General features: G+C 53.5%; 2 protein-coding genes across 9 annotated transcripts; one reads left to right on the plus strand and one right to left on the minus strand.

The window, feature by feature from the left end:
- Positions 1-79: 79 nt before the first annotated feature.
- LOC129682688 (F-box only protein 6) lies at positions 80-7,120 on the plus strand. Of its 8 annotated transcripts, XM_055615170.1 has the most exons (7): positions 92-147; positions 342-513; positions 2,677-2,964; positions 4,971-5,097; positions 5,499-5,594; positions 6,441-6,576; positions 6,714-7,120. In XM_055615170.1, the coding sequence occupies exons 3-7, from the start codon at positions 2,706-2,708 to the stop codon at positions 6,930-6,932; spliced, it is 837 nt and encodes a 278-aa protein (XP_055471145.1). In that variant the 5' UTR covers positions 92-147; positions 342-513; positions 2,677-2,705; the 3' UTR covers positions 6,933-7,120. The 8 variants fall into 8 exon arrangements, with proteins under 8 accessions (XP_055471150.1, XP_055471145.1, XP_055471146.1 ...); XM_055615175.1 differs by lacking the exon at positions 342-513 and having other exon boundaries at positions 80-147; XM_055615171.1 differs by lacking the exon at positions 92-147 and having other exon boundaries at positions 330-513.
- Positions 7,121-7,228: 108 nt separating this feature from the next.
- Mad2l2 (mitotic arrest deficient 2 like 2) lies at positions 7,229-22,278 on the minus strand. Its single transcript, XM_055615178.1, has 9 exons — positions 22,218-22,278; positions 12,350-13,362; positions 12,152-12,270; positions 9,813-9,884; positions 9,290-9,390; positions 8,553-8,647; positions 8,194-8,267; positions 7,751-7,843; positions 7,229-7,568 (listed from the first exon to the last, which is right to left on the minus strand). Exons 2-9 carry the CDS (start codon positions 12,387-12,389, stop codon positions 7,527-7,529), a joined length of 636 nt encoding a protein of 211 aa, XP_055471153.1. The 5' UTR covers positions 12,390-13,362; positions 22,218-22,278; the 3' UTR covers positions 7,229-7,526.
- Positions 22,279-25,517: the final 3,239 nt, after the last annotated feature.

The following is a 25,517-nucleotide window of genomic DNA, read 5'->3' on the forward strand; positions in this document are numbered from 1 at the left end:
AAGATTCCCTCGGATAGGCAATTGATGAATGTCTGAGTTAATTAATTAATTTTGACTAGGACCTTAGAGTCCCTCAAAACCCAGGAAGAAGCTGGACACAGGTGCTGACACTGCCATTTAATCCTGGCACTCAGGAGGCAGGGGCAGGTAGGTATCTAGGCGTTCAAAGCCATCCCAGTCTACAGAGAGAGTTCCCGGACGGCCAGGGCTTGGTAGGAAGAGCCCGTCTCAAAAAAACAAGAAAACTCACCAAGCAGAACTCCGGTCCTACTGGTGGTGGAGGTGGGGGCAGGCGGAGGTGTGTGTCAGGGACTAGATTCTAGGTGACGCTTCCTTCGCAGGAGGAGGAAGCCGGGCCTACCGGGAGCCGGCTGCTCGGCCGCATGTTGCCTGGAGGGGGAGACGGAGGCCCAGGAACCCCGGCCTGTGGAGCCCTGGCGGCGGCAGCGTGCCGGGGGGAGCACCCTAGGACCCCGAGCTCGCCTTCGCACTGACGCGGACGGCCGCCGGTCGGTGCGTGACGCGAGGGGGAGGCCGGGCCGGGGCGGGGCGAGGCGACAGACGACCGAGTCGCCCAGGTCCAGGCCCAAGGCCCGGCAGCGCTGCGGCCGCCCGGTACCCAGGTCGCCGCCGAGTGGGGCGGCGGGGGCGGCGGGCGGGGCCGGGAGGGGGCGGCGGTCACGCGCCCGTGGGGAGGCTCAGGCCAGGCGCGGCCGGTGCTCCGAGTCCGGCGCGGGGACGCCGGGCCTGCTTGTGCGTGCGTACGCGAGGGTCCGGGACGGTGGCGACGCCGGCTTCTCCTGGGGACAGAGGGCTTAAGGCGCTAGGATAGGACGCTGCACGTGAACGGGCCACAGCCGGGAGTGGATTTTTCCACCAAGGCACGGCAGGGGCACCGCGATCTCCCTTGCAAGGTGGCTTGGCTGTGGGTGAAAAGTGTCACTGGCGTAGAATACCATCTCGGCCTTCAGGAGTTGCCCACATCTTTTAAGCCTCAGAGTTTACTTGGTTTTAGTTTTGTTTTCCCCGTGAGGATGGAACCCAGGGCCTCCCAAGTGCTAGATAAGCATGCTACCACCCGGCAGCCCTCCCTCTGAGGAGGAGACATTTGTGGTCTTCCCCTGATAGGCAAGCATCCTGCCAAATGAGTCAGAGGCCCAGCGCTATTTACTTCGTGTACTTTGAGACAGGGTTTAGGTGGACCAGGCTGGGCCGACAATTTCAAACTTCCCGTACCTCTATCTGGAATAATGAGGGGAGGTGCCTCCACGCGATCTTATTATCATTTTTAATTGTTGCATTTTTCACAGACATTTAAAAATTGTAAGCATTTAGAAGACTCTGTCACACCATCTGCATGCACCCTCTCCTCTCTAGCTAAGCTTTCTGTTTTGCTTTTGGTTTTTCGAGACGGGGGTTTCTCTGTATAGCCTTGGCTGTCTTGAAACTCACTCTGTAGAGGCTGGCAGGGAACTCAAGAGATCTGCCTTTGCCTCCTTAGTGCTGGGATTAAAGGCGTGCACCACCACCTCCCCGGTATCCTCTGTTCCACGACAGGAGCCCCAACAAAACTTGCAAGGAAGACTCTAAAAATCCAGGAAAAGCCCCAAATTTCTGTTTCCAGGAAAGTGAGTGGGAAATTTTCCCTCAGGCTTAGGCAGGTGTGGTCACTCAGCCCACCCCCACACCTGGGGCAGGTCCCCCGGGGTAACAGCCAGACACTCCCAGCCTGGCCTGGCGCCCAAGGCAAGGGCAGGGCCCAGGGAAGTGAGCCTTACAAAGTGGTTTTACTGCAGTGAGGTGACATCAGAGCCAGGCCAGACACGGACAACTTAGAGACTGCGCAGCGGCCCTGGCCCTTTCCAGGTCACAGGGCCAACTGGCTCCAAAACAAAGCAGTTCAGGGTGAGGGGTGGATCTTGAGACAGAGTTTCCTGTAGACTTAGAAAACTAGATCCTCTTTTTCCCTGACCTCCCAAAGTACTGGAATTACAAGCATGTGCCACCACACCCAGCTCCTAAAGAATTATTTTTCAGTGGAGGTGGGGGAAGAGACTCCTTTAAAATTCTTGTCTTTTTGTGTTTGTTCTTTTTTTGTTGTTTTCCTTTTTCTTCTTTTTTTTGGGGGGGGTCTTGCTCTGCTGCCCACACTGGCCTAGAAAGAATAGCTAGGCTCAAGCAAGTCTCCTAGGCTTTCTGAGGCTTCAGCCACTCACCGCAGCACCCACCGGCACCCACCGCTACCCTAAGGGCTTTAGGGTTTAAAGGCCTGGCCCAGAGTTTAGCGGCAGAGTGCTTGCCCAGCATGCATGACGTTTTAGGTTCCCTCTCACTGCAAAGAATTCCTAAAAGCTTAATTTTTGTTCTTGAGGTGGCTTTTAAAAACCAACCCGGGCTGACCTGACCTAGAGAAGTCAGCAGGCCAAGCCATCCGCCTGCCTTGGTCTCCTTAGCACTTGGCACATGAGCTGCCAAAGTCTGCCGCGTGATTTGAATTACTCTTTTCCACGGTCTCTGCGCTCAAGGACCGCACTCTACCCCCACCCTGTAAATGCTTCCTGACCCGGTTTTCCGGTCAGGGGTAGACCTGCCTACCACACTCCAGAACCTGGTGGGAGGGGAGGAGTCAGCTCTTCCGCTCCTGCTCCAGGGCTTAGCCCTGCTGTCCCTACGCAGGCCTGGGAGCAGAGCTCCCCTTTGCCACCATGGCCAACATCAACGAGCTGCCGGAGAACATCCTGCTGGAGCTGTTCACCCACATCCCCGCCCGCCAGCTGGTGTGTAACTGCCGCCTGGTCTGCAGCCTCTGGCGAGACCTCATCGACCTGGTGACTTTATGGAAGCGCAAGAGCCTTCGGGACGGCTTCATCACCAAGGACTGGGAGGAGCCGGTGGAAGATTGGAAGATCTTCTACTTCCTGTGCAGCCTGCAGAGGAACCTCCTTCGGAACCCATGTGCTGAAGGTGGGTTGGGAGTGAGGCCGGGCTGCCGTGGGAGGCGGTTTTCTACTTTGCTGAACCTCAGGCCTTCATGCTTGTTCTTCCACTCTGCCTGCACTGGGCCCATGTCCCTAATGCTTACCACACTTTGGTTGTGTGTATGGTTGGGGCCTGGGGGTGTGCATGTGGAGGTCAGAGAATAACTTGTCAGAGCTGGGGCTCTCCTTCTACCATGTGGGTCCTGGGGATCCAGCTTAGGTTTGTCAGCCTTGGCAGCAAGCACCCTTACCTGCCTCACCATCTTCACCCCCAGGGTTGACACCTCATCTAAACATAAGGTCTCCCCAGAGTCACCATCTCTGTGTGGCCCTGTTACACCTCCTCAGCCTGCAGTCTGCCATAAATGGCTTTGTCCTCTGCCACAGGGTCAAGCTCTAATGGACCCCGTGTGGCACACTGCCCCCTTTAGCTCTATCCAGGCTTCTTGCTGTCTGTCCAGGGACCCTCCTCCTGTTAAAGAGCGGGGTCTTGGCCTGAGGCCTTTGAGGTTTTCCTCACTGAGTATAGTACAGAGTATCTATGCTCTGCCCACTTTGCTTCTTAGGCCACAGAGGCCATCAAGAGACCTTATCTGAGCCCTGCATAGCAGCACACACCTTTAATCCCAGCACTCAGGAAGGCAATGGCAGACAACTCTTTGTATGTTCAAGTCCAGCCTGGTCTAGAGTTTGTTCCAGGATAGCCTTGGACTACACAGAGAAACCCTGTCTCAAAAACAGAGAGGCCTTAGCCGGGCATGGTGATCCACACCCGTAATCCCAGCACTCAGGGAGGCAGAGGCAGGTGGATCTCTGTGAGTTCCAGGCCAGCCTGGTCTACAAAGTGAGTCCAGGACAGCCAGGGCTACACAGAGAAACCCTGTCTCAAAGGGGAAAGGGGGGGGGCTTGTCTTCAAATGACTGCCATCTCTTCCCTGTCCTTGATGGGATTCTAGAAGGTAGACAAACGGTGAGCATGGCTGTCTGGATCGCAGAGTCCTTTGGGTCCTGAGGACCAACTTGGTTTAACGCTCAGAATGGCCATCCACTGAGGACTGTCTTGCCAAGGCTCAGCCTAGACAGAGGACCCACAGGCAGCACCTCAGATACCCAATCTCCCTACCTGCCCTAGATTCTACCCAGAAGCTGCCCAGGCAGGCTGCCAGCTCAGCTCAGGGCATGTCTGTCACAGCTACTCTGCAGCTTCGCTTCTTATGCCACCCCATGTCTGACTGTGGCATCCCAGCCTTGCTCAAATCTCCCTTGGCTTCAACCCATGCCAGCCCAGCTCCTGGAATTCTCTTATTCCTTTGGTTCTCTACTGGGGAGTCCCCTAGAACACATGGAAACAGTGCGAGCTCTTGCGGCAGAATGGTGAGTGGACTGGCTGAGCTCACCTAGGGATGGTTTTGTTTGGAAACTTTACGTATGGTAACACTCTCCCAGCTCTGCTCAATCTGAAGGGGGCGAATCCCTGGATCTGACCCCTGTGTGGTAGGTCTCTCACACCACGGGACTCCTGAAGCCACCAGCTCAAGGGACACCAATGTGCCCTCTTGGCATTTGCTCAGGAAAAGGGCATTGGATCATGTCAGAACAGTGGGTTCCTTTGGCCCCTAGAATCTGGGTCACACAGTTAAGGAGGGCCTCTCCCTCCTAAACCTGGAAAAGCCAGTGGCCTAAGATCCCTCCATCATGGGTCTTTATGATCATATTCTCTAAGGATTGACACATGGTTGTGGGGGCTCCATGGCAATATGGGGATACCAAGGCACAGATTATGCCCTTGGACTGGTAGGGTCCTAATTCTGGGTGCCCAGTACACTCCAGAAGCAACTGATTAATCCCTTGGTGTCCACAACCCTGGAAATCTGAGCCCAAAGAAGCCCTAGCCACAAATCTCACCACCCCTGAAGTCTCCCAGGACCAGAAAGGGCCTCAAAGTTTCAAGTGTAGCCCATGGGGATCTCACCTCCACTCCGTTTTCCCCAGAGAACATGAGATCGTGGCGGATAGACTCCAACGATGGCGATGAGTGGAAAGTGGAGAGCCTCCCTGGGGACCACGGCACAAACTTCCCTGACCCCACCGTCAAGAAGTACTTTGTCACCTCTTATGGGTAAGCAATGGTGGGGGCGGAGAGTCAGGAGACTGTGCCAATGGGCAGGACAAGTGGGGGCCTCTACAAGCTCAGGGAGGGTTCCTAAACAGGTGTGTACAGAAGCAGTGAACCTGGTGGCGGATCGCTGGCAATTGGGGGAGATGGGTTTCGGGTGACAAGGAGCTAGCTCACTGAACATGAAGTCAGGGGCAGCAGTAAGCCACACTCCATGATGTCCCATGGGATTAAATATCACCCAGGGAAAATCAAATCTAACTCCCCCATTTCCCTCAGATAGACCCGAGGAGCTCCCGCCAGGGCCTGTCCTGGGGGTCACCTGGGTCCCTTGAGCCATCTGCCTGGCAAGGAAGGGCCCTGTTTAGCACGATGGCAAAGCAAGCCTTGTCCTCTGCCCTCAGCATGTGCCTCAAGTCCCAGGTGGTGGACCTCAAAGCCGAGGGCTACTGGGAAGAGCTGCTGGACACCTTTCGGCCGGACATTGTGGTTAAGGACTGGTGAGTGGCCTGTGTCCCTACCCTCCCTGTATTCCCTCCTGCTAAGAGAGAACCCACAGGAAGGGCGCCCTCTGCCCTGCAGTGTCCTAAGAGCCACAGGCCAGGCCCATTCCCCTCCAGCTTGTACCAGCACTCCTTCTCCCGTCAGCCCTCACTCCAAGGATCCCCCCTTCCTGACAGTGGACACAGAACTTCAGCCATGTTTGTTGATGGGCACTGAGGCCTACCAATGGCTAGCTGCCCTGGGACCAGAGGACTGAACTTTGTGGAAACTCATCCACCCTCAATCTAGTAACTCCCACACCTTCTCTGATTATTTTATTTTTGAGACAGGGTTTCTCTGTGTAGCCTTGGCTGTCTTAGACTCACTTTGTAGACCAGGCTGGCCTCAAACTCAGAGATCCACCTGCCTCTGCCTCCCGGAGTGCTGGAATTACTGGGGTACACCACTGCGCCCACTTTACCTTTTGAATTTATTTTTATTTTTTATTTTTGGGTGCTAGGTGGAGGCTGGGACCCGTGTGAGGCTAAGCATATAATCTGCTATGCTCCAACCTCAACCCTTCCCTAAGGCCCTTTCCTAAGTCAACCCTCTGTGCACACAATTACTGGCACATGTCCCCATCCATTTTACCATATGGTGACAGGCTTGAGTAGAACAACGTCTCTGTAGAAAGCCACTTGGGTTCTCAAGCTCACACCCTGTTCTTGGATGGGAAAACTGAGGCCATATGTAGATAGATGCTTCCCTGTAGCCCATGGATAGAGGGGTGCTGGCTGACAGGAGCTGTCCCCAGAGCTGGCCTTCAGAGGCCTGGGCACCCACCCTCCATTCTGGCTCCCTAGGTTTGCGCCCAGAGCGGACTGTGGCTGCACCTATCACCTCCGCGTACAGCTGGCCTCTGCTGACTATATCGTCTTGGCCTCCTTTGAGCCTCCACCTGTGACCATCGAACAGTGGAATGATGCCACGTGGAAGGAGGTGAGACCCTGCCTGCCTGGCCTGCCACTCACTTTTCCAGGGGCCAGGCTGCTAAGGAAGAAGCTGCAGTTGTTTTGCAGTGCTAGGCTGTCCTCCCCATGGCCAGTCTCAATGGTCACTTCCCCTCTCTTCCTCAGGTCTCCCACACCTTCTCTGATTACCCTCCCGGCGTCCGCCACATCCTTTTCCAACACGGGGGCCAGGACACCCAGTTCTGGAAAGGCTGGTATGGGCCTCGAGTCACCAACAGCAGCATCATTATCAGCCACAGGGCAGCCAAGAACCCCGCCCCTGCCAGAACTCTGCCAGAAGACAGTGTAGTAATGAGGGAAGACACCCAGCCCCGGAAGCCATGACGGAAGACTTCTGACAGCCATCTTTCTGCCTCTGCTGAGGGCCGCCAAACGGTCCCTCCTGGCAAGCGCTAAACCCTTAGTGGGCAGTGAGGCCCCCAGTCCCATGAGCACCTGCCCATCAGCTCAGTGGTGACGGGCAGTCACAAAGCTCTGACATTTTGTTGTAATAAATGTTTTCAGTAAATCCAGCTGATTTGGGGCTTACAGGTGGGGTTGCTGGCACTCTCATAGTGAACTCTCCCCTCCCCCACCCCAGGGCAGCTCTGCTGCACTGGCTCCTCCTGTTTTTTGGTTAATGACAATGCAGTCAGCCCTTGGGGGCTCTTTATTAACAATAACTCACGGCACAGTATTTCAGATGGACAGTGTTAGCCAGCTGAGCCCCAGGAGGCTGCTGAGAAGTGACAACTGTCCTGGCATCCTTCCTAAGCCTCCTGGGAAGGCTGCCTCATGAAGGCAAGCAGGGCTGAGGAGCCCAACCAGAGGGGCGGCCACATGTCAAGGCGGTAAGAGCACTTGGAGTCGGGGCCCTGCAGCACCTCCCTGGGCAGGGGCCCGAGTGGAACAGCTGGACATCATGGGGTAGGCGCTCCCTCAGCTGTTTTTATGAGCTCGCTCTTCCACATAGAGCTGCATCTGGTAGAGAAGTGGCTTTGGTCAGACCATGAGGTGCCTGCTGGGAAGACTCAGAGGAAGGGGAAGCTAGAGGGCCACCCTTACCCCCAAACCCTGGGCAGCAAACTCCAGCCTAGAACTAACTCTAGGCCCTGCCTCTCCTAAACAAGGCTTTCTCCATCCCGTGACCCCTGAAAGCTTACCTTTAAAATGTCTGATGTCATGGTTTTTAGGGGTATCAGCCGAGGGTCATGCATGTGAACGTCCTGTTCGTCTGCCAGGATCCATGGGAAGTCCTAGGGATGGGGTCAGGTGAGGGTTAGAAGGGGTCACAGCTCAATCTGTTCTCACTCTGCTAACCCTCCCATCCAGGGCCCACACTCTACTGGGGTGCGGTAGGGGGCTGGAACTCAAGCATTTTATAGGCCCAGGATAGTTCTAAAATGATTCTGAAACCAAAAGGTAAGGTTCCTCTCTGGAGAACCCCATCCGGAAGAGCCAGGGTAAGCCAGCTGCTCAACACCCAGGTACACAAGGATGTGGTCAGGTGACTATGCACAGGAAAGGCCACTTAGTGCCAGGAACTGCGGCAAACAACGGTGCCAGCCACAGGCAGCATCCTCCCTGAGACTGCCTACACACGCACCTTGATGACCTGTATCTTCTCCATGTTTCGAGTGGCAGCTTCTCTTGTGTGCACAAGGACTGTAAACGTGCAGCCTGCAGAGAGAATGGAACAACTGGTCAAGGTCAAAGCTAAGGAGCCTCAGGATCTCACTGGACCAGGATTCTTCTTTCCTCCCTCACTGGCTGGGTAGTGCCACCCACAGGATGGGAGGTGTAGCCAATTACAAGTAAAGACAAATGGAAGCCTGAGGTGTTAACAGTCAGTCTTGGAGAGATGGTGAAGGGTGGAGAGGAGGAGGATGGCTCAGAGCAGCCAACTGGGAAGAAGACTGGCATGCTAAGGTAACCAAGGAAACAGCAGGGGATGGGGCATCACACCTGGAGGGTTGTGGTCCAGGACAGCGTCACATACACTGATCTTCAGGATGAAGGCTCGCAGCAGCTGCTCCACGTGAGACAGGAGGGAGTCTGAACTGGGAATAGGAAGGGAGGTCTCCCATTCCATCGTGCTCCTCCACCACCCCAAACCCACGGTGCACTCTGGAAGCAGTCTGGGCCAAACTGCTTTGGTGCTTGAGAGAGACAGTCCCAAGAGAATGGAGGCAGAGTGCAGGGGTCCCTTTCAGCACCTCTGATACTCAGCTAGCTAGGACACCCAGGACATAGCTCAAGTCTGCATGCCTCCAGGACAGGAGGAGAAGTGGCTTGTTTGAGGCCACCTAGCCAGGGGACAGGCTGGTTCCTGATTCCAGGGCCCTTATGGAAACATAAAAGGAAGTAGTTGAGTAGCCATGGAAACCAGTCAACTTGGTCACAGAGTCCTGGGCTCTGCACCACTGGGTGATACCACTCAGGTCACTTCTCTGGACCTTGGTTTCTCCACCTACACTGTAAAGCTAGGGACTAGCATTCACCACTTCCTGGGATGTCCCAGGGGTGACACAGGAGGGTGACCCTGTCACCTTTGTAAGATTTACAAAGTTATGGGACCAGTATGTCTTAGATGCTGATGGTATGTATTGCCACTTCAGGGTCCTTACTGAGGTAATGTGGAGTTGGTAGAGGGGTCCCTGTGAAAGACTGCAGCAGCCAGCCGAGGGAAGGTGACAGCTCACCTGATGGACAGCAAGGGCGGCTGAGTGATCTCAAAGACAAACTTCTCCACTGGGCGGTGTTCCTTATCCAAAATCACCACCACCACCTTCTCCACATCATTCTGTAGGCACAGGAAACGCCCAATCCAGAGCTATGCACAAGGCCCAGGGAGAGGTGGGGCAGGGCACTGGCTGAAGCTGCCAGGTTTCCCAGATGTGAATGGTCCAGGCCAGGAGGAGATGCCTGGCTTCCCATGGAGGTTCTCCAGTAAGTCTCGGACCAGGACAAGATAGAAGAAAAAAAAAACCCGAGCAAGGAGGGGGCATAAGAAAAACCAGAACTTCCAGGGCAGGCCCCACCCAGATCTGGCCCAGCTATGGAAACCCAGTGTGACGTACATGCCCTGGGCCCTGTTGCTAGCTGGGGGTGGTCTTCAGAGTGAGGCTTCTGGCTGTTGAAAGCAGCGAGCACTTCCCAGAGTCAGCCCCGAAGCAAGGAGGAACAGATTAGGTGTAGAGTATCTGGGAGCAGGGGACCCCTCACCTTCTCCAGGAGTGGTTTGACGCAGTGAAGTGTGTCCTGGATATACTGGTTCAGCTCCGGGTGACAGGACATCTGCAGACAACCCCACAGGGCTGGTGAATGGGGGAAACACCAACAACCCCACACATACACCTGCTGGTCTTTGAACAAAGAACCGCCATTCCCCAGATGTCCCTGCCCGGGGGACACGAGATGTCCCCCATTGATGAGATGTCCCAACTCATCATCATTGTGCTAAGAACTGTGGATGAGCCAGGCATGGTGGCATGTGCCTTTAATCCCAGCACTAGGGAGGCACAGGCAGGTGGATCTGAGTTTGAGGCCAGCCTGGTCTATAAAGTGAGCCCAGGACAGCCAAGGCTATACAAAGAAACCCTGTCTTGAAAAACAAAAAACAAAACTGTGGATGAATTTACCTCTGGAGAGATACTCAAAGACAGGCATTCCATCTGAGCACTAGCACTTGGCATTAACACCAAGCTGTAAGACCAAGCATGGTGGCACATGCCTTTAACCCCTGCACTAGGGAGGCGGAGGCAGAGGCAGGCAGATCTCTGAATTAGGGCCAGCCTGGTCTATGAAACAAGGGCTATACAGAGAAACCCTGTCTTGGCGGGGGTGGGAAGGAAGAAGCTGTATAGCCATAAGCAAATGACTTAACATTCTGAGCTTAATGATGTCATCTGGGAAGATCTAATAAAGGTGAAATTAATTAAGAAACTGTTAATGGACAGGGGTGCTTAGTAGCTGTTTCCCCCCCCCCCCCCCAGGCAGGGTTTCACTATGTAGCCTCAATTGTCCTGGACTCACTTTGTAGACCAGGTTGGCCTCAAACTCACATCAATCTGCCTGCCTCTGCCTCCCTGAGTGCTGGGATTAAAGGCTTATACCACCACTCCCAGCTTATTTCTTTTTGTTTGTTCGTTGTCTTCTTAACTATCCTTTAAGTGTCTACCATCTCCCGGTATTTAGAAGTCAATAATTCTTATGGTGAGAATGACTACAGTGAGAAAGGTGCTTGTAGGAACCTGGGAGGGAAACAGCACGTCTACCGTTTTCACATTTAAAGTTAACCCAGGAGCTAGGCATGGTGGTATACATCTTTAATCCCAGCATCTGGGAAGCAGGTGGATCTCCAAGCCTAGCCTGGTCTACATAGAGTTCCAGGACAGCCAGGGCCATCCTGAGAAACCCTGTCTTGGAAAACAAAAGGAAAAGCAGGAAGCTTGGGGATGTGGATCCAGGAGGATAAGGAGTTCAAAGTCAGCCTCAGCTTCCTAACAAGACCAAGCCCAGGCTAGGCTACAGGAGGTCTGGGTTTTTTTTTTAAAGCAGTTTTAAAGATTTATTTGTATATAGTGCTCTCCCTCACGCCAGAAAAGGACAGCAGATCTTATTATAGATGGTTGTGAGCCACCATGTGGTTGCTGGGAATTGAACTCAAGACCTCTGGAAGAGCAGCCAGTGCTCTTAATCTCTGAGCCATGTCTCCAGCCCCCCAAGGATTTTTTTTTTTTAAGTACAAAAATAAACTGGGGCTGGAGAGATAGCTCAGCAGTTAAGAGCACTTGCCATTCAACCGCAAGGGTGGGATCCTTACCACCCATCTTAGGCATCTTACAAATGCCAAGGGTTCCCATGCCCTCTTCCAGCCTCAGTGGACAGCCCATCCACAAACACAGGCATTGACACATGCACATAGACACATAACTAATATAAATCTTAAAAAATAAAGAGCCAGGTATGGTGGCTCACATCTTTGTTCCCAGCAGAGGCAGGAGGATTCCTGTGAGCTTGAGGCCAGGCTGGTCTACATAATGGGAAAGCCACACCAGCCAAGATTAAACAGTGAGATCCTATCTCAAATAATAATAAATAATTTTTTAAAAATCTTTAGAGTTGCTGGACATGGTGGCACACGCCTTTAATCCTAGCACTCGGGAGACAGAGGCAGCTGGATGTCTCTGTGTCCGAGGCCAGCCTGGTCTACTAAGCGAGTCCCGGACAGCCAGGGTTATTACACAGAGAAACCCTATCTCGAAAAAAAAAAAAAAATCTTTAGAACTTAGGGCAAATGAGGAGAGGAGAAGGGAGGTGCTGGACACTGTGGGAACGCTGTACCCAGGGCAAGGTTCCCAGCCTCAGAAACCCCTTTAAAGCGCAAGCCTGGAATAGCTCTCATCCTGGGTCCCTAACCAGTGGATCGCATCTGAGGTCAGGGCGGGAAGGGATCGGGCGGTGAGAGGCAGGAGGCTGTCCGCTACCAGCCTCTGCTGAGGAGTGAAGAAGCCTGTAGGGAGAATAAAGGTTCTTGAATCCAGCCGGGCACCGGGGCTCACCTGAACCGGCACGTTGTACTTCTTGCGCTTCTGGAAGATGCCCACCGGGTAGACCTCGCGCACATAGAGGATCAGGTGCACGGCCACTTCCAGGAACTCGGAGAGCACGTCGGCCACCACTGAGGAGGAGGACACCGCTGCTGAGCACGACTCCAGCCGGGGCCGCACCCCCACCGCCTTGCAGGCCCAGATCCCTACCTTGGCCAAAGTTGAGGTCTTGGCGCGTGAGCGTGGTCATCCTTGGCCGTCCGGGGGCGGGCGCGGAGGCCGTCTGCAGGGACCCACGGCACCCGGCCCCGCACGCGGGAAGCGCAGCCCTGTCGGGGAAGCCCCACCCCCTGAGCGGCCGGATCCCTCCCGGCGGAAATCCCGCCCTCTCCGCGCTCCTTCCCGGTGGAGGGCTCCGGCTTCGGTCTCAGGTTCGAATCTCAAACGCGGCGACGGGAACCACCTGCTGGGACCCCTCGCACGTCCCCCAGTATCCTCTAGCCTCCGAGACCACCGCGGTGCTCCTGAGGTCCCGGCGCTCCCATCGGCCACGCCCACCCCCGGAGCTGTCCAATCCGGGCCTCGCCCTGCCGGAGGGGCGGAGCAGCCTCGGGGGTGGGGTTAGGGGGCGGAGATCCGCCTGAGCGACAGGGATGTCAGGAGAGGGAGCTAAGCCGCCTTGGAACTTCAGGTGAAAGCGGTGAAGAGATTTCGCTGCCCGTGCACCGGGTCGCTGTGTTTCCCCGTCCCGGCCATTTCTCCTTAGTAGTTGCAAGTGAGAACCAGCTGCAAGCGCAGCTGGGTACCAGGGGAGGGCAGCGACATCTGCTGCTGGTCAAGAGTCAGCGTCCCCGGACCCACGGCTTGCCCAACCGAAAGCGAATCCGCAGGCTTGGGGGCGGGCACAGGGGAGGTCGAGACGCACCCGAAACGTTCCACCCCCACCCGGCACTTGGGTGCCGCGGGGCCTGACCTCCCTGAAGAATTAAGCGTCCCGTGCTCTCTTCACAATAGCTGACCTGTGGAAGCTGCAGCCGAAAGCTGGACACTGGGCTGGGTGTCTGTGGGTTGACTCGGTAAATCCTCAGAATGCGTGTGGGTTCCTGGCTAGCTTTTTTCCTAACGATGAGTCTAATGAAGATTTGTCTGTGTCACGCAGCCAGCGGAGGGGCGGGCAGTAGAGCTGCTCCAAGGTCCATCCTGCAGAGGCCTGGACTCAATTCCTGAGGAGCCAAAAGGGCCTCGGGATCATTTTAACAATACGAAAATTACATCCATTATATGGAATCATTTTATGTAACAAACCCTGATTTCTACTTATTTATTTTATGTGCGTGAGTGTTTTGTCTGCAAGTACATCTGGGTACTACTGCTTGGTCCAAGTGAAGGCCAAAAGAAGGCGTCAGATCCCCTGGAACTAGAGCTATAGGTGGTTGCAAACTGAAATATAGGTGCTGCAGAATGAAACCCCACCTCCTCAACACCCAACAGAGCAGCAAGTAGTCTTAACTGCTAAACCATCTCTCCACCTCCCCAAACTCTGATTTATATTAATTCCTTCATTAGCCCTAGGAGCTAAGTATTGCCTTCACAGCCCAACTCTATAGATGCACTTTAGGCCCAGGAATGTTTCTTTATTCATCAAAGCCACACGGATAGAATTCAGCTTAACTCACAGCTTTCTGTTTAACAGATAGAAAAATCTGAGGTGAAGCAGAGTGGTGGTGCACACCTTTAATCCCAGCACTAGGGAGCCAGAGGCAGGTGAATCTCAGTGAGTTCAAGGCCAGCCTGATCTACAAGGCGAGTCCAGGACAGCCAAGGCTACATAGAGAAACTCTGTCTCAGAAAAAAATAAAAAGAAAAAAGAAAGAAAGAACATCTGAGGTGAGAAGGGCCCTGGAATTAGAGATGACAAGACAGGTGTAGAAGCCAAGAAAATTTGGAGGAACTTATCTCAGCCTGTGGGTCACAGCCCTTTAGGGTCAAATGGCTCTTTCCTAGGGATAGCATATTAGATATCCTGCATATTGTATACTTATGTTATAATTCATAACAATAGCAAAATCAGAGTTATAAGGTAGCAATTAAAATAATGTTATGGTTGGGGTCACCACAGCATAAGGAACTGTATTGTAGAGTCATAGCATTAGGAACATGAGAACCACTGACTTAGACTCTGCCCTCCAGGGATGTAAGAGTTGTTTTGGTTTTCTGTCTCTGTAGGGAATGAAGCTTTAAAGTTCATCCCTGGACACTCCTGCGCCCTTCCCAGAAACTGTCAATCCCTTATTTACACCCTTCTCGTGGGAAAGGATAAAAAGCAGGCCAGAGGAAGGATTAAACCGAAATGAGAGCAGAGCAGATCTCAAGATGCAGACCTAGGAAGTCTCCTGTCAGCCCCCAAGGACCCTATTAAACCCTGGCTGTCCAGCAGCCCTGCTGACCTGACCAGGGCAGGTTCGCAGCGGGGCTCTGCTCCTTAACAAGCTCCCCAGGGAACTTGGTATGCCCAAGAAAATGTGGGAACTGCCAATGGAGTTTGCCTGCATTCTGAAACACATCCGTGCCTAACCCAGTACTGGCTTCAGGAACTGATACACCTGTCAGTGGGCACGGAAACCCTTCTCAAGACTCGGGAACCCTGCCTTCATCACACTGTGTTCCACCAATTCCTTTATACCCAGACCTGACTGAGCAACTCACTGCCTTGTAGACCTGAGTGTAGCCACATTTCATCATGGTGGATTGGGGAACGCCAGAGTCCTTTATCCACCCCACCCCCAGCTTCCGAAGCAGCATTTTCATTACTGATGCGGGGTGGAGATGGGAGCTGGGGGTGGGGGGATCCCTTGGGGATGAAACAAGGACATGGACAGGGGGCTGAGGTAACATAGGACCAGCTGGGGACCTCTGCCTTCGGCCTACAATGCCTGGGTTCTCATGTTAGTTATATCAGCATGATGGATGGCTGGAAGACTGAGATTGCATTATGGGGTAAGTTATTGTTTTTGAATCCCCATTTGATGGGAGACTGGTTTGCAATGTTATTTCACCACAAAGACAATATGTAATGCAGGGCTGGGAAAGAAGCTGCATGTTAGAGAAGAAAGAAAGTGTGTATGTGTTTGACAATTAGAGCAGGTCCCTGGGGGCCAGCAATAGGGACAGAGGGAAAATCATTCCCAAGAGATACTGAAGTGAAAACAGAGAAGGCAAAATACAAAAAGTGTAAGTACCAGCCCAGGAAAGACTAAGCCTCCATCGATGTGCCAAAGGGTTCTGGGGGTGGGGAGATTGGGGGGGTGTGAACAAACCCATCCTGAGTGAACTAGGTAAAATGCTTGTCAACAAAGTGTACAGACTTGCAAGGTGCTTCTATAGCCAATTCCTAGTCCACAGAGAGGATCACAAAAGGATCATCTGGGCAGGCAAGATGGCTCAGCAGGTAAAGGGGCTCACCACCAAGCCTGACAACCTGAGTTCAATCCCCAGGACCCATGTGGTGGAAGGAGAAAACCGGCTCCTGCAAGCACCCACGTGCTCCAGCTCTCTCATAGATAGATGATAGATACATGATAGATAGATAGATAGATAGATAGATAGATAGATAGATAGATGAGATAAATAGATAGATGATAGATAGATAGATGATAGATAGACAGACAGATAGATAGATGTAAAAAAATTAAATTTAATTAACTAATAAAGAGTCAGCATCTTTCCCATCTGTCTCATGTTCCCAGGCAACAAACAGGTAGGTACAGGGAGAGAGAAAGGGAGCCAACCACAAGAAGCCTGGGGATCTCAGGACAGCCTGAAGCTCCACCCAGCCCCTTGGCCTGCTTCCTGAGGAGGGACCTGGTCTGTCTAGATCGTCCTTTTTTTTTTTTTTTTTTTTTTTGGCTTTAACACCCCACTCAATGCCTGGCCAGTTCAGGTTCTCAAAGAACATGTTTTAAGTGAATGATGAAAGGAAGGTGGAAAGAGGACATGACGGCAGGGGCAGCTTGATCTGCAACCCAGTTTGCTTAGAAAGAATAAGCTAAGAACTCTGATGGCAGCACTCGGCACTCGGGCTGTAAGCCCAGCCAGAGTGTGGGCTGGGCCTCCTGGAGCCCCCACACCCACAGCCCGCTCAGGCATCCACCTGCTCCTTCTTTTTGTCACCCTGATGCTCATCCAGCCAGGAGACCTGTTTTCTTCTTTCAGCCTCGGCTTGCTCATCTGTGAGACGGGAAATTATAGATCCCGCCCCAAAGGGTCATCTGCATATGGCGGTACACACTTCGACCCTAGCCCTCAGGAGGCAGAGGCGGGCGCAAATTTTAGGTTAGCCAGAGCTACACAGTGAAGAGTCTTTCTCCAAAATGAAGTAAGATGCAATTCTGTTTTAGATTTATTTAATCATTTTATCTTGTGTGTATGAATGTATGAATGTGTATGAGTGTGTATGAATCTTTGCCTGCCTGTATGTATGTAAGTGTATCACACATGTGCCCGGTGCCCGCAGGGTCAGAAGAGGGTATCAGATTGCCTGGAACTTTAGTTATAGGTGGTTGTGGGCCATCATATGGGTGCTTGGAATCGAACTTAGGACTTCTGCAAAAGCCACGAGGCTCTAAACCACTAAGCCATCTCTCCAGCCAAAAAAAAAAAAAATCTATAAAATTGAATAAGTAAAATATTTATAAATACATAGAACATAAATGGTCAATCCATGGCCATAAGATCTACACAGAACTAATGAGCCTGACATCATGAATTCAACCCCCAGGACCCAGATGATGAAAGAAAAAAATCCACTCCCTCCCAGTTGTCCTCTGATCTACACACATAAATAAACAAATAAATATATAAAAATAAAGATATTTTTAAAGATAGAAAAGAGTCAAGCATGGTGGCACATGCCTTTGGTCCCAGAACTTGGGAGACAAAAGCAGGTGGATCACTGTGAATTCAAGGCCAGCCTGGTCTACAAAGTGAGTCCAGGACAGCCAAGGGCTCTGTTACACAGAGAAGCCCTATCTTGAAAAAACAAACAAAAACAAAGATCTACACAGACCATCAGGCATGGCGGCACAGACCTTAAATCACAGCGCTGGTGAGGCACAGACAGGAAGAGCTCTGTGAATCTGAGGCCAGCCTGGTCTGCTACATAGAGTTCCAGGCCAGCCAAAGCGATGCAGTGAAACTCTGTCTCAAAAATGAACAAGTAGCCCTCTACAGACGATTTAAGCCCTCAGAAGGACCACGCTGGACAAATGTCTTGATTTTCAAAATGACATCATGAGGCTGGGATGAAGTTGGCAGAAGGCATGCCTAATGTGCGTGAAGCACTCAGTTTGCTCTCCAGCATCTTATAATCTAGGCGTGGTGGTGGTAGAACACACCTGTAACCTCGGCACTCAGGAGGTGGAGGCAGAGGGTCAGAAGTACAAGGTAATCTTCAGCTACGGGAGTCCCAGGCCAGCCTCAGATCTACAAACCCTGACTCAAACAAACAAAGGCTATGTTATGTATCCTTAGCATCTCCCACCCCCTTCCTCATTTCCATTTCTTCAGGCAACAGACAGACCCCCTGGGTGCTCTGTGGGGAAAGGAACACGTATCCTCATGGCATGAGATGCATGAAAACAGTGAGCAGCACACACCCTTCCAACCTCCCTTGGCTTTCGGAGCACTTCCGGTCCACTGCTGACCTCCAACCGACACCAAAGTGTCCGCTTCAGGACCACGACACTGGACAGCTTCCAACCCTTCCCTTAGAACACAGCCCACCTATGCCATTCCCTCCTTGGGTGTACTGGCCTGGCTGGCCACAGGGGCCAACACACACCACCAATGACGGGCTGTGGGGCCAGCTTTGAAGTACCTGCATGACGGAGGTTATTTCTGGAGAGCATTAACTGAGAGCATTAATTGAGGCAGGAGGGCAGGGACCTGGAAAGGGTGGTTCTTTTCTCTGCTTCTTGACTGCTGTCATGTGGACTGTTCACCTCTGTTCTGTCAGAGTTCTGTCCTCCCACCATGATGTTCTGAACCCTCTGAAAACATGAGCCAAAATAAGTGATTCTTCCCTCAAGTTATTTCTTTCAGTTATCTTGGCACAATGATGAGAAATGTTTATTGTGTCAACTTTGACTCCCACTCACATCATGTACCCTATGTATGTCCTATGTACCCTCTGAGGCCACCATCCTAGGCCAGCTCAGCTGCCACTTTTTTTGTTTGTTTGTTTTTGTTTTTGTTTGTTTTGTTTGGTTGGTTGTTTTTCAAGACAGAGTTTCTCTGGGTAGCCTTGGCTGTCCTAGAACTCACTCTGTAGACCAGGCTGGCCTCGAACTCACAGAGATCCTCCTGCCTTATGCCTCCCAAGTGCCGGGACTAAAATTATGTGCTACCACTGCCAGGCTTAGATGACACTTTTTAATCAGTAACTTCTTCACCGAAAAATAATTTATAAATCATAACACTTGCATTTTTTTTCTGTATGTGCTTCAGCGGATATTTAGACAGAGAGTTGAATATCACTACCTAATTCCAGAACATTCTCATCAATTTAAACAATAAGAAAAGCCAGGTGTGGTGGTGCATGCCTTTAATCTCAGCACTCAGGCAGGTAGATTGCTGTCACTTCAAGGCCAGCCTGATCTACAAAGTGAGTCCAGGACAGCCGAGGCCACACAGAGAAACCCTATCTAAGATGAAAAAAAAAAAAAAGTCAGGCCAGCAAGCTGTCTCAGTAGGTAAAGAGGGTACCAAACCTGAAAACCTGAGCAGGATCCCTGGGAAAGAGAAAATCAAATCCAGAAAGCTGTTTTGTGACTTCTAACACATGCATGGTGACACACATATACATGCATTGAGTACACACACACAAATAATAATAATGATGATGATAACAATAACAGTGTTTTTAAAAGAAGGGCTGCAGAGATGGCTCAGCAGTTAAGAACACTTGTTGTTCTTGCAAAAGAAAAAAACAACCCCGAGTTAGTTTCAAGCACCCACATGTGCTTGGACCTACCTAGACCATCTGTGACTCTAGTTCCAGGGGACCCAAGATCCTCTCTGGCCTCCGTGGGGACTACGTTCACATGGTGCACAAGCACACATGCAGGCAACACACTCATTTAAAAAGGAATTTACACCAGCGGTGGCAGTGCAAGCCTTTAATCCCAGCACTCAGGAAGCAGAGGCAAGTGGAGATCTTCATTCAAGGCCAGCCCCTCTGTAAACTGAGCTCCACGACAATCAGAGAAACCCTGCCTCAAAAAGCAGAACAAGCCGGGCAGGACAGTGGTGGCACATGCCTTTAATATCCTATGTCGGTGATAGAGGAAGGTGGAGCTCTGTGAGTTTGAGGCCAGCCTGGTCAACAAAGTGATTCCAGGACAGCCAAGGCTGCAGAGGGAAACCCTGTCTCGGAAACAAACACACAAAAAGAAAAAAGAAAAGAAACAAACCAAGCCATACCAGAATGCAATTGGACCTCTGTGGCATCTTACATCTGGCTTCCTTGACTTAGCTTAATGATTACAAGATTTATCGCAAGGTTTATATATTCATATATATATTTCTTCTTTTCTGTTTGATGTTATTGCTGGTTTCTGTTTCTGATTTTTTGGGAATTGAACCCTGGTCCTTGTGTTTCTTACGGAAGTGCTCTACTACTGAGGGCGTGTCCTACTCAGTCCCTCTAATTAGCTAACTAATCAACCGATTAATTATATTTATTGGAGGTGTGCACTGTTCTACCTGTGTAAGGTCAAAGAACAATAGGACAGTTTGAGGAAATCCCTTCTCTCCTTCCACACGGGCCTGGGGATTCAAACTCGGACTGTCAGGCTTGGCAGCAAGCATTTTTACCATGTTGGGCCTCTTCACGGCTCCCTCAGTCCTTTCTAGGAGCAACGAACATCCCCTTCTACTGATGGACTACAGCGTGTTTGTCCTTTCCTTCCCTGGTGGATATTTGGATCTGCTTTAGTCAATCAACTGCCCCACTTTACAGAGGCCACAAGTGACCATAGTCTGGATGGGGTAGGAGCCTAGTCCTCTAACTGAGTCACTCTGGAAGAACCCGGGCAACAGGCAGAGCAACATTTCAAACAGCCTCCAAGGGGCATCCATTGCCCATGGGTACCAGGCCACCGCCTGATTCCTTAAAGAGAATTCCACCCCCTGCTCACTCTTTCCTCCCTTAAGTCAGTCTCTTCTCTGCTACAGTTTCTAACTGCCCTCCCTGTTTTGTTTTGTTTTTTATTTTTGTTTGTTGTTTGTTTGTGAGAAGAGCTCTCAAGTCTTGGAACTTACTATATAGAAGAGGCTGGCCTTGAACTCACTGCAATCTCTCCTGAGTGGTGGGATGAAGGCACATGCCATAAACCTGTCCCTTTTTTTGTTTGTTTGTTTGTTTGTTTGTTTGTTTTTAAGATTTATTTGTTTCTGTGTGTATGTTTGCCTGCATGCCTGTCTGGGTGCCGCTTGTGTGCCTAAAGAAGGAAGCCAAAAGAGGGCATCAGACCCTCTGGAACTGGAGTTAAGGGTGGTTATGGCTGGCCTGTGGGTGCTAGAACCTAAAGTGCCTTTGCTTTCACTCCCTTGCGGTCTGTCTCAAGCTCCTGAGTCATAATGAAGCTGTGTCCAGCAGGCACAGGAGCAGCCGTGTGAGCCTCCCAGTTAGTAAGCGCCTGTCTTCTCCAAGCCATTCTGTGCTTGGCCGTGTACTAGCCTCCCAACAGCACCGGTTCATTTTCCTGGAGCCTCTCCTGTGGGCTGGGAGGTTCAGAACGCTTTTCTTACACAAACCGCCGCCACCGAGCCTCAGTCCCCGAGTTCCCCACAACGACCCGACCCGTTCGAAGTTCGATAATTTGTCCGAGGCTGTGATTTGGCACCAGAGGAGGGACCTCGCCTGGTGCGGAGCAGCGCTCCTAACTAACCCTGTAAGCCCCAATGTGTCACCCTGGAAATGGAAGCCTCCCCCTCTCCCCACGTGCCGGGTCCGCCCCACTGCTCTTTGATCTTCGCAAGGTCGGCGGCCCCGTTGACCCCGTTGTGAGTTATGGGGGCCGTGGGAGCCGTAACCCAGCATTCCCGGACTCCCGGGGTCGGCGGGACACGGCGCCCCGCGCGGTGATGGATGAGCCGCCGGGAGGGCTGGCTTTGTCCGGATTGGGCTGAGTAGCCAGGGACACCAGAGTGGGGAGAAGCGGACCGCGTGTGTGTGTGTGTGTGTGTGTGTGTGTGTGTGTGTGTGTGTGCGCGCGCGCGCGCGCGTTAGGAGGGGGGTGGACCCCTTTCCCTACAGGAGAGGGGGCTTAGGCGAGCCATCGGCCCCCAGGTGAAGTCCTTTTAAGTCCTCGTGCACACCCTCTCGGCACAGGGACTTCTCCGAGAACCTCCCCCACTCCGCGCACTTTCTCAGGCTACAAAGGCCGCGCCGCTGTCGGTCCCGCCTTTCCCGCCGCGGGCGTTTCTTCCGTCCCATTTGACGGCCGAGGCGGAATAATCCTTTTGGGGACCCCACCGTCTCCTGCCCCGCCAGACGCGGCCGCAGCTGAGCGCGCAGCCCGGACCTATTGTTGGGGGGAGGGGTCCGCCAGGGACGCCCCGCCGCTGCCCTTTGTCGCCCGCTCCCTCGCGGGGCCGCTCCAGATGCGCCACCGCTGCCCGGCGCCCCTCCCGTCCCACGCGCCCCGGGGCCGCGCCAAGGTGGCTCTTACGCACCGGGAGGAGCGGGCCCGCCTCGCCCGGTGCCCACACGGCCGCGAGGCTGCGCCCGCCTTTGTCTGCCTCCTTTGTCTGCCCCGCGCCCTGGCGGCGGCGCGAAAGCCTCCGGGGAGCGGGCGGCGAGCGGCGAGCGCAGCTGGCTGGAGCGCGGCGCCCGCAGAGCACCGGGTTCTGCCCGGCCGGGGGGGTGGGTGGGTGGGGGTGGCCCTCGGCAGGGGGTCGCGGAGCCCCGCGGCCCCTCCTACGTCCCCTCCCAGCGCGCCGTCCCCGCCCCTCGCGCTCCCCTCCCTCCCTCCCTCCCACCCTGGCAGCCCCGCGCAGCCTCCCGCCGCCCGAGCACCTCTCGGCACCGTCCCGCTCCGCCCTCGGCTGCGCTCGGCTCCCGCAGGCGCTCGGCCCTGCGCCCTCGGTCCCCTCCCCGCCCGCCCGACAGGTAAGGCCCGGCTCGGCCCGCCCCCGGCCCCGCCCTCCGCTCACCTAGCGGAGCGCCCCGACCGAGGTCCGCGCCCTGCGCGGAGGGAGGACGCTGCCTTCCTCCCTGCCCTCGGACCCGCGCCTTGATCTCTCCGTCTGGCCGCCTGTCTCTTGTCTCCACTTCGCGCCTCGTGTCTCCTTGGCTCCCGGCCCTGTTTCCCGCCACCTGGTCCGCCCCCTGGCTTCACACCGGACACTCACTTTTCCATGCTCTGTGGCACTCTGCCTCGTGCTCCCTAGCCGCCCTCTCGGGGTCCCGGCTCCCGCGCGCTATTCTCCGCACTAGCCTTCTCCCTTTGGGAACCGGTGTCTTTTTGTCTCTGTCTCTGGGTGGTCCCTCAGCTGGGAGACTCGTCCATCAGTGTTGGAAGAAGTCTCCAGAGATTCCCTGTGCGAGGGTGGGGAGCGCAAACCGGGACAGGGTGCCTCTGTCCCTTTGGACGACTCCCCGAGGCTGGGTGTGTTTGGGGCTCACCCAAAGCTGGCATAGCCCGGCCTCACAGTTTCCCACCTGGGACTGGGCTAGTGTTGTGCTTTTACTTACCTCGCGGGCACCCAGCTCTTTTTTTCTGGGCTGGCTTGATCCCTGGCTTTTCCTACCGCGGGGCTTGCTCCAGCAGACCAGAAGGCTCAGCTGTGGTCTGGAGCCAGGGCTTACGTTTAAGGTGTGAGTGTGCCCGGGATTCCCAGACAAGTTTGTTTGGCCATCTCGGCTGGGTACTCTCTTGGTCTTCACTCTTTCAGGTGGTGGTCCCTGCTGCTGCTGGTTGTCTCTCTAGGGTGCCTATCCCTCAGTCCCGTAGCAGACAAGGTGCTCTCAACTGGTTCGTTTCGGTCACTCTGGGCTTGGGTGGGCATGGGTTCTGAAAGTAAGCAGTCTTGGACAAAGGAGTGCGAGTCTGAGCCTCAGTGTCTCCATCATAAAAACGGGGACAATAGATCTACCTGAAGGGATGTGTGCTCGGCACATGAGAGAAGCCTCTTATGTACCTACATGGTGCCGGTGGGGACGGGAGAGGGATTCTACAATTCCTGGATGGTATAGGGATGGGGGGGGGGGGCACAGCCTGTCACAAAGTCCAGGTTGGAGACCTTGTCACCATCTGAAACCCAGTTCTCTGCACTCTCCCTGTCACATCCTGTCACACCCCCTGCCTGCCCATACAACTTGCCACAGTTACAGCGACCTCTGTATAAACATGACTATAGGTGTTGCCAACAACCCACAGTGCTTTGGAGGTGCCTGTGGCACACTCTTCCGAGCTCTGAGCCTCTGTTTTGTTCCATGGTGCCAGCTACGAGCCAAGGCATTCCCCGGTCTTATGGTAGATTGACTTGCAGGTCCTGGACCTGCTTTTTCAGTCCCTCAACCCTCCCTCATTAGCACCTATGTGGTCAGAACAGGTGCTAGGCTGGCCCAGGAGTCGAACAGTGTGATATGGCCAAGATGCAACCTTCCCTCAGTAAGAAGGGTGGAGACTCCCAGGCTGTTTTTGTCTGGGCTGCGCCTGTGTTTTCTTGCCGTGAGGCAAGAATGGAGATGGGGCCTTCCCCTGCCCTGCGCCCGCCATCCGTGCTCCTCTCCTGCCTGGCACAGGAGCCCTGCTTTAACTGTTCTGGCCTCCCCACCGTCTCTGGTTCTGCATCCTCTGGTCACAGCCGTATGCAGGAAGCCAGCTCAGCAGTTCCTGTAACCCTGGGAAGCTTACTCAGACCCTCCTTGCCTCACTAAATGAAAATGACGCCTCCTCCTCTGTCTTCCTGGCTCCAGTGTGGCCACTAAATTAACTACAGAAACCTCTGTCTGCCCAGCCTCCCATCTGCCTTTCACCACACTCCCTTAGGCATCCTAGGTTTCAATAGCAATGGAAGACGCGTCTCTGTCCCCTGACTTCCTCTGAGGCCCATCCCTCCATCTACGCTGCCTCTGGGCCCCGTGTGCAGGCTGAGCCTGCATGTCTTTGCAGGCTAAAATCAGATGTGTCCTTCACCAGGATTGGTGAAGGAGTGTCTCCATTCCCTACATGGGAGCTAGGTCTCCTTTCAGTGTGGCCTCAAAGTCTGACACCTACTAGGTGTGCTACACACACACACACACACACACACACACACACACACACCATCCTTGGTCAAGGGGGAAGGAATTAATGGGAAACTACAGGCCTACAGGCCTGCTGAGTCCTGCTGGCCTGACTAGAGGCAGAGCAGGCCCCAGGGCAAGGACTTTGGTTGGATACAGAGCAGGCCGCTGGGAAATCCCCATGTTTCTGGGGCTGTGCCAGGCGCTGGAAGATAACCCTGACCTCCTTTGTACCTGATCATCACAGGAAAAACCATGCAGCTTGCTTTTGCCTCCTACCTGGCCAGCTGCTGTGTCAGCTGGAGGAATGTGGCAGAGGGCAGGGAAAGTGGGGGAGGCTCTGGACCCAGGCCTCCTTTTCTCTTGGGAAGAGCTGAGGCAGTAGCCCTGGGCATGGTCCCTGGCAACAGGTCATTCTAGCATCCCTGTTCTGGGCCCATTGGGCCAGGATCTGCCTCTGTCTTATCTGGCCTCCTCCTTTGCTAGTTCCGTCCCAGTCCTTCCTCTACAGCTATGGCCAAGGGACAGCTGGCTTTGTCTGCATGGTGACTGGAGTGTAGCCAAATGCCTGCTGCTAGGGGACAAGCTTCCTGGGTCCATCTTTGACAACCCTTCCCACATCATGGCTGGGCATTCACCATCTGGTATACTTCCTTGTTAGAGTGAGGGGTAGGAGGATTGTGATTAGATGGATGCCCTGTTGGAGCTCAGAGCAGGGAGAGTGGATGAGGAGGACCTTTTAGATGTTATCTCCATGGTACTGAATTAGGACTCTGGTACATGTCCCCGGTCCCTGATAATCACAGCAGCTGTACTGGGACTGGTTAAGAATGGTAGCTTGAGGAGGGGCTGGTGAAATGGTTCAGCAGTTAAGAGGATCTGCTGCTCTTGTGGAGGACCCATGTTTGATTCTCATCGCCCACATGGTAACTCACAACTGTCAACTCCAATCCCAGAGAACTGGATGCCCTCTTCTGACTTAAGTGGGCATCAGGCATACGCATGGTACACAAACATACATGTACCATTAACACAGGCTGAATGGTGGTGGCCTACGCCTTTAATCCCAGCACTCAGGACACAGAG

This window comes from Psammomys obesus, unplaced genomic scaffold, assembly GCF_907164565.1.
Source record: "Psammomys obesus unplaced genomic scaffold, mPsaObe1.curated_primary_1811, whole genome shotgun sequence".
NCBI lineage: Eukaryota > Metazoa > Chordata > Mammalia > Rodentia > Muridae > Psammomys > Psammomys obesus.

What these genes read in the sequence shown, in the direction of transcription:
- Mad2l2 (XM_055615178.1), bottom strand. Translation starts at nt 12,389, where the DNA reads ATGACCACGCTCACGCGCCAAGACCTCAACTTTGGCCAAG. An exon ending in AGTACAACGTGCCGGTTCAG is followed by an intron (nt 9,885 to 12,151) that starts GTGAGCCCCGGT and finishes GGTTGTCTGCAG; the next exon opens with ATGTCCTGTCACCCGGAGCT. An exon ending in TGACATCAGACATTTTAAAG is followed by an intron (nt 7,569 to 7,750) that starts GTAAGCTTTCAG and finishes CTTCTCTACCAG; the next exon opens with ATGCAGCTCTATGTGGAAGA.
- LOC129682688 (XM_055615175.1), top strand. Translation starts at nt 2,706, where the DNA reads ATGGCCAACATCAACGAGCTGCCGGAGAACATCCTGCTGGAGCTGTTC. An exon ending in TCGGAACCCATGTGCTGAAG is followed by an intron (nt 2,965 to 4,970) that starts GTGGGTTGGGAG and finishes CGTTTTCCCCAG; the next exon opens with AGAACATGAGATCGTGGCGG. An exon ending in ATGATGCCACGTGGAAGGAG is followed by an intron (nt 6,577 to 6,713) that starts GTGAGACCCTGC and finishes TCTCTTCCTCAG; the next exon opens with GTCTCCCACACCTTCTCTGA.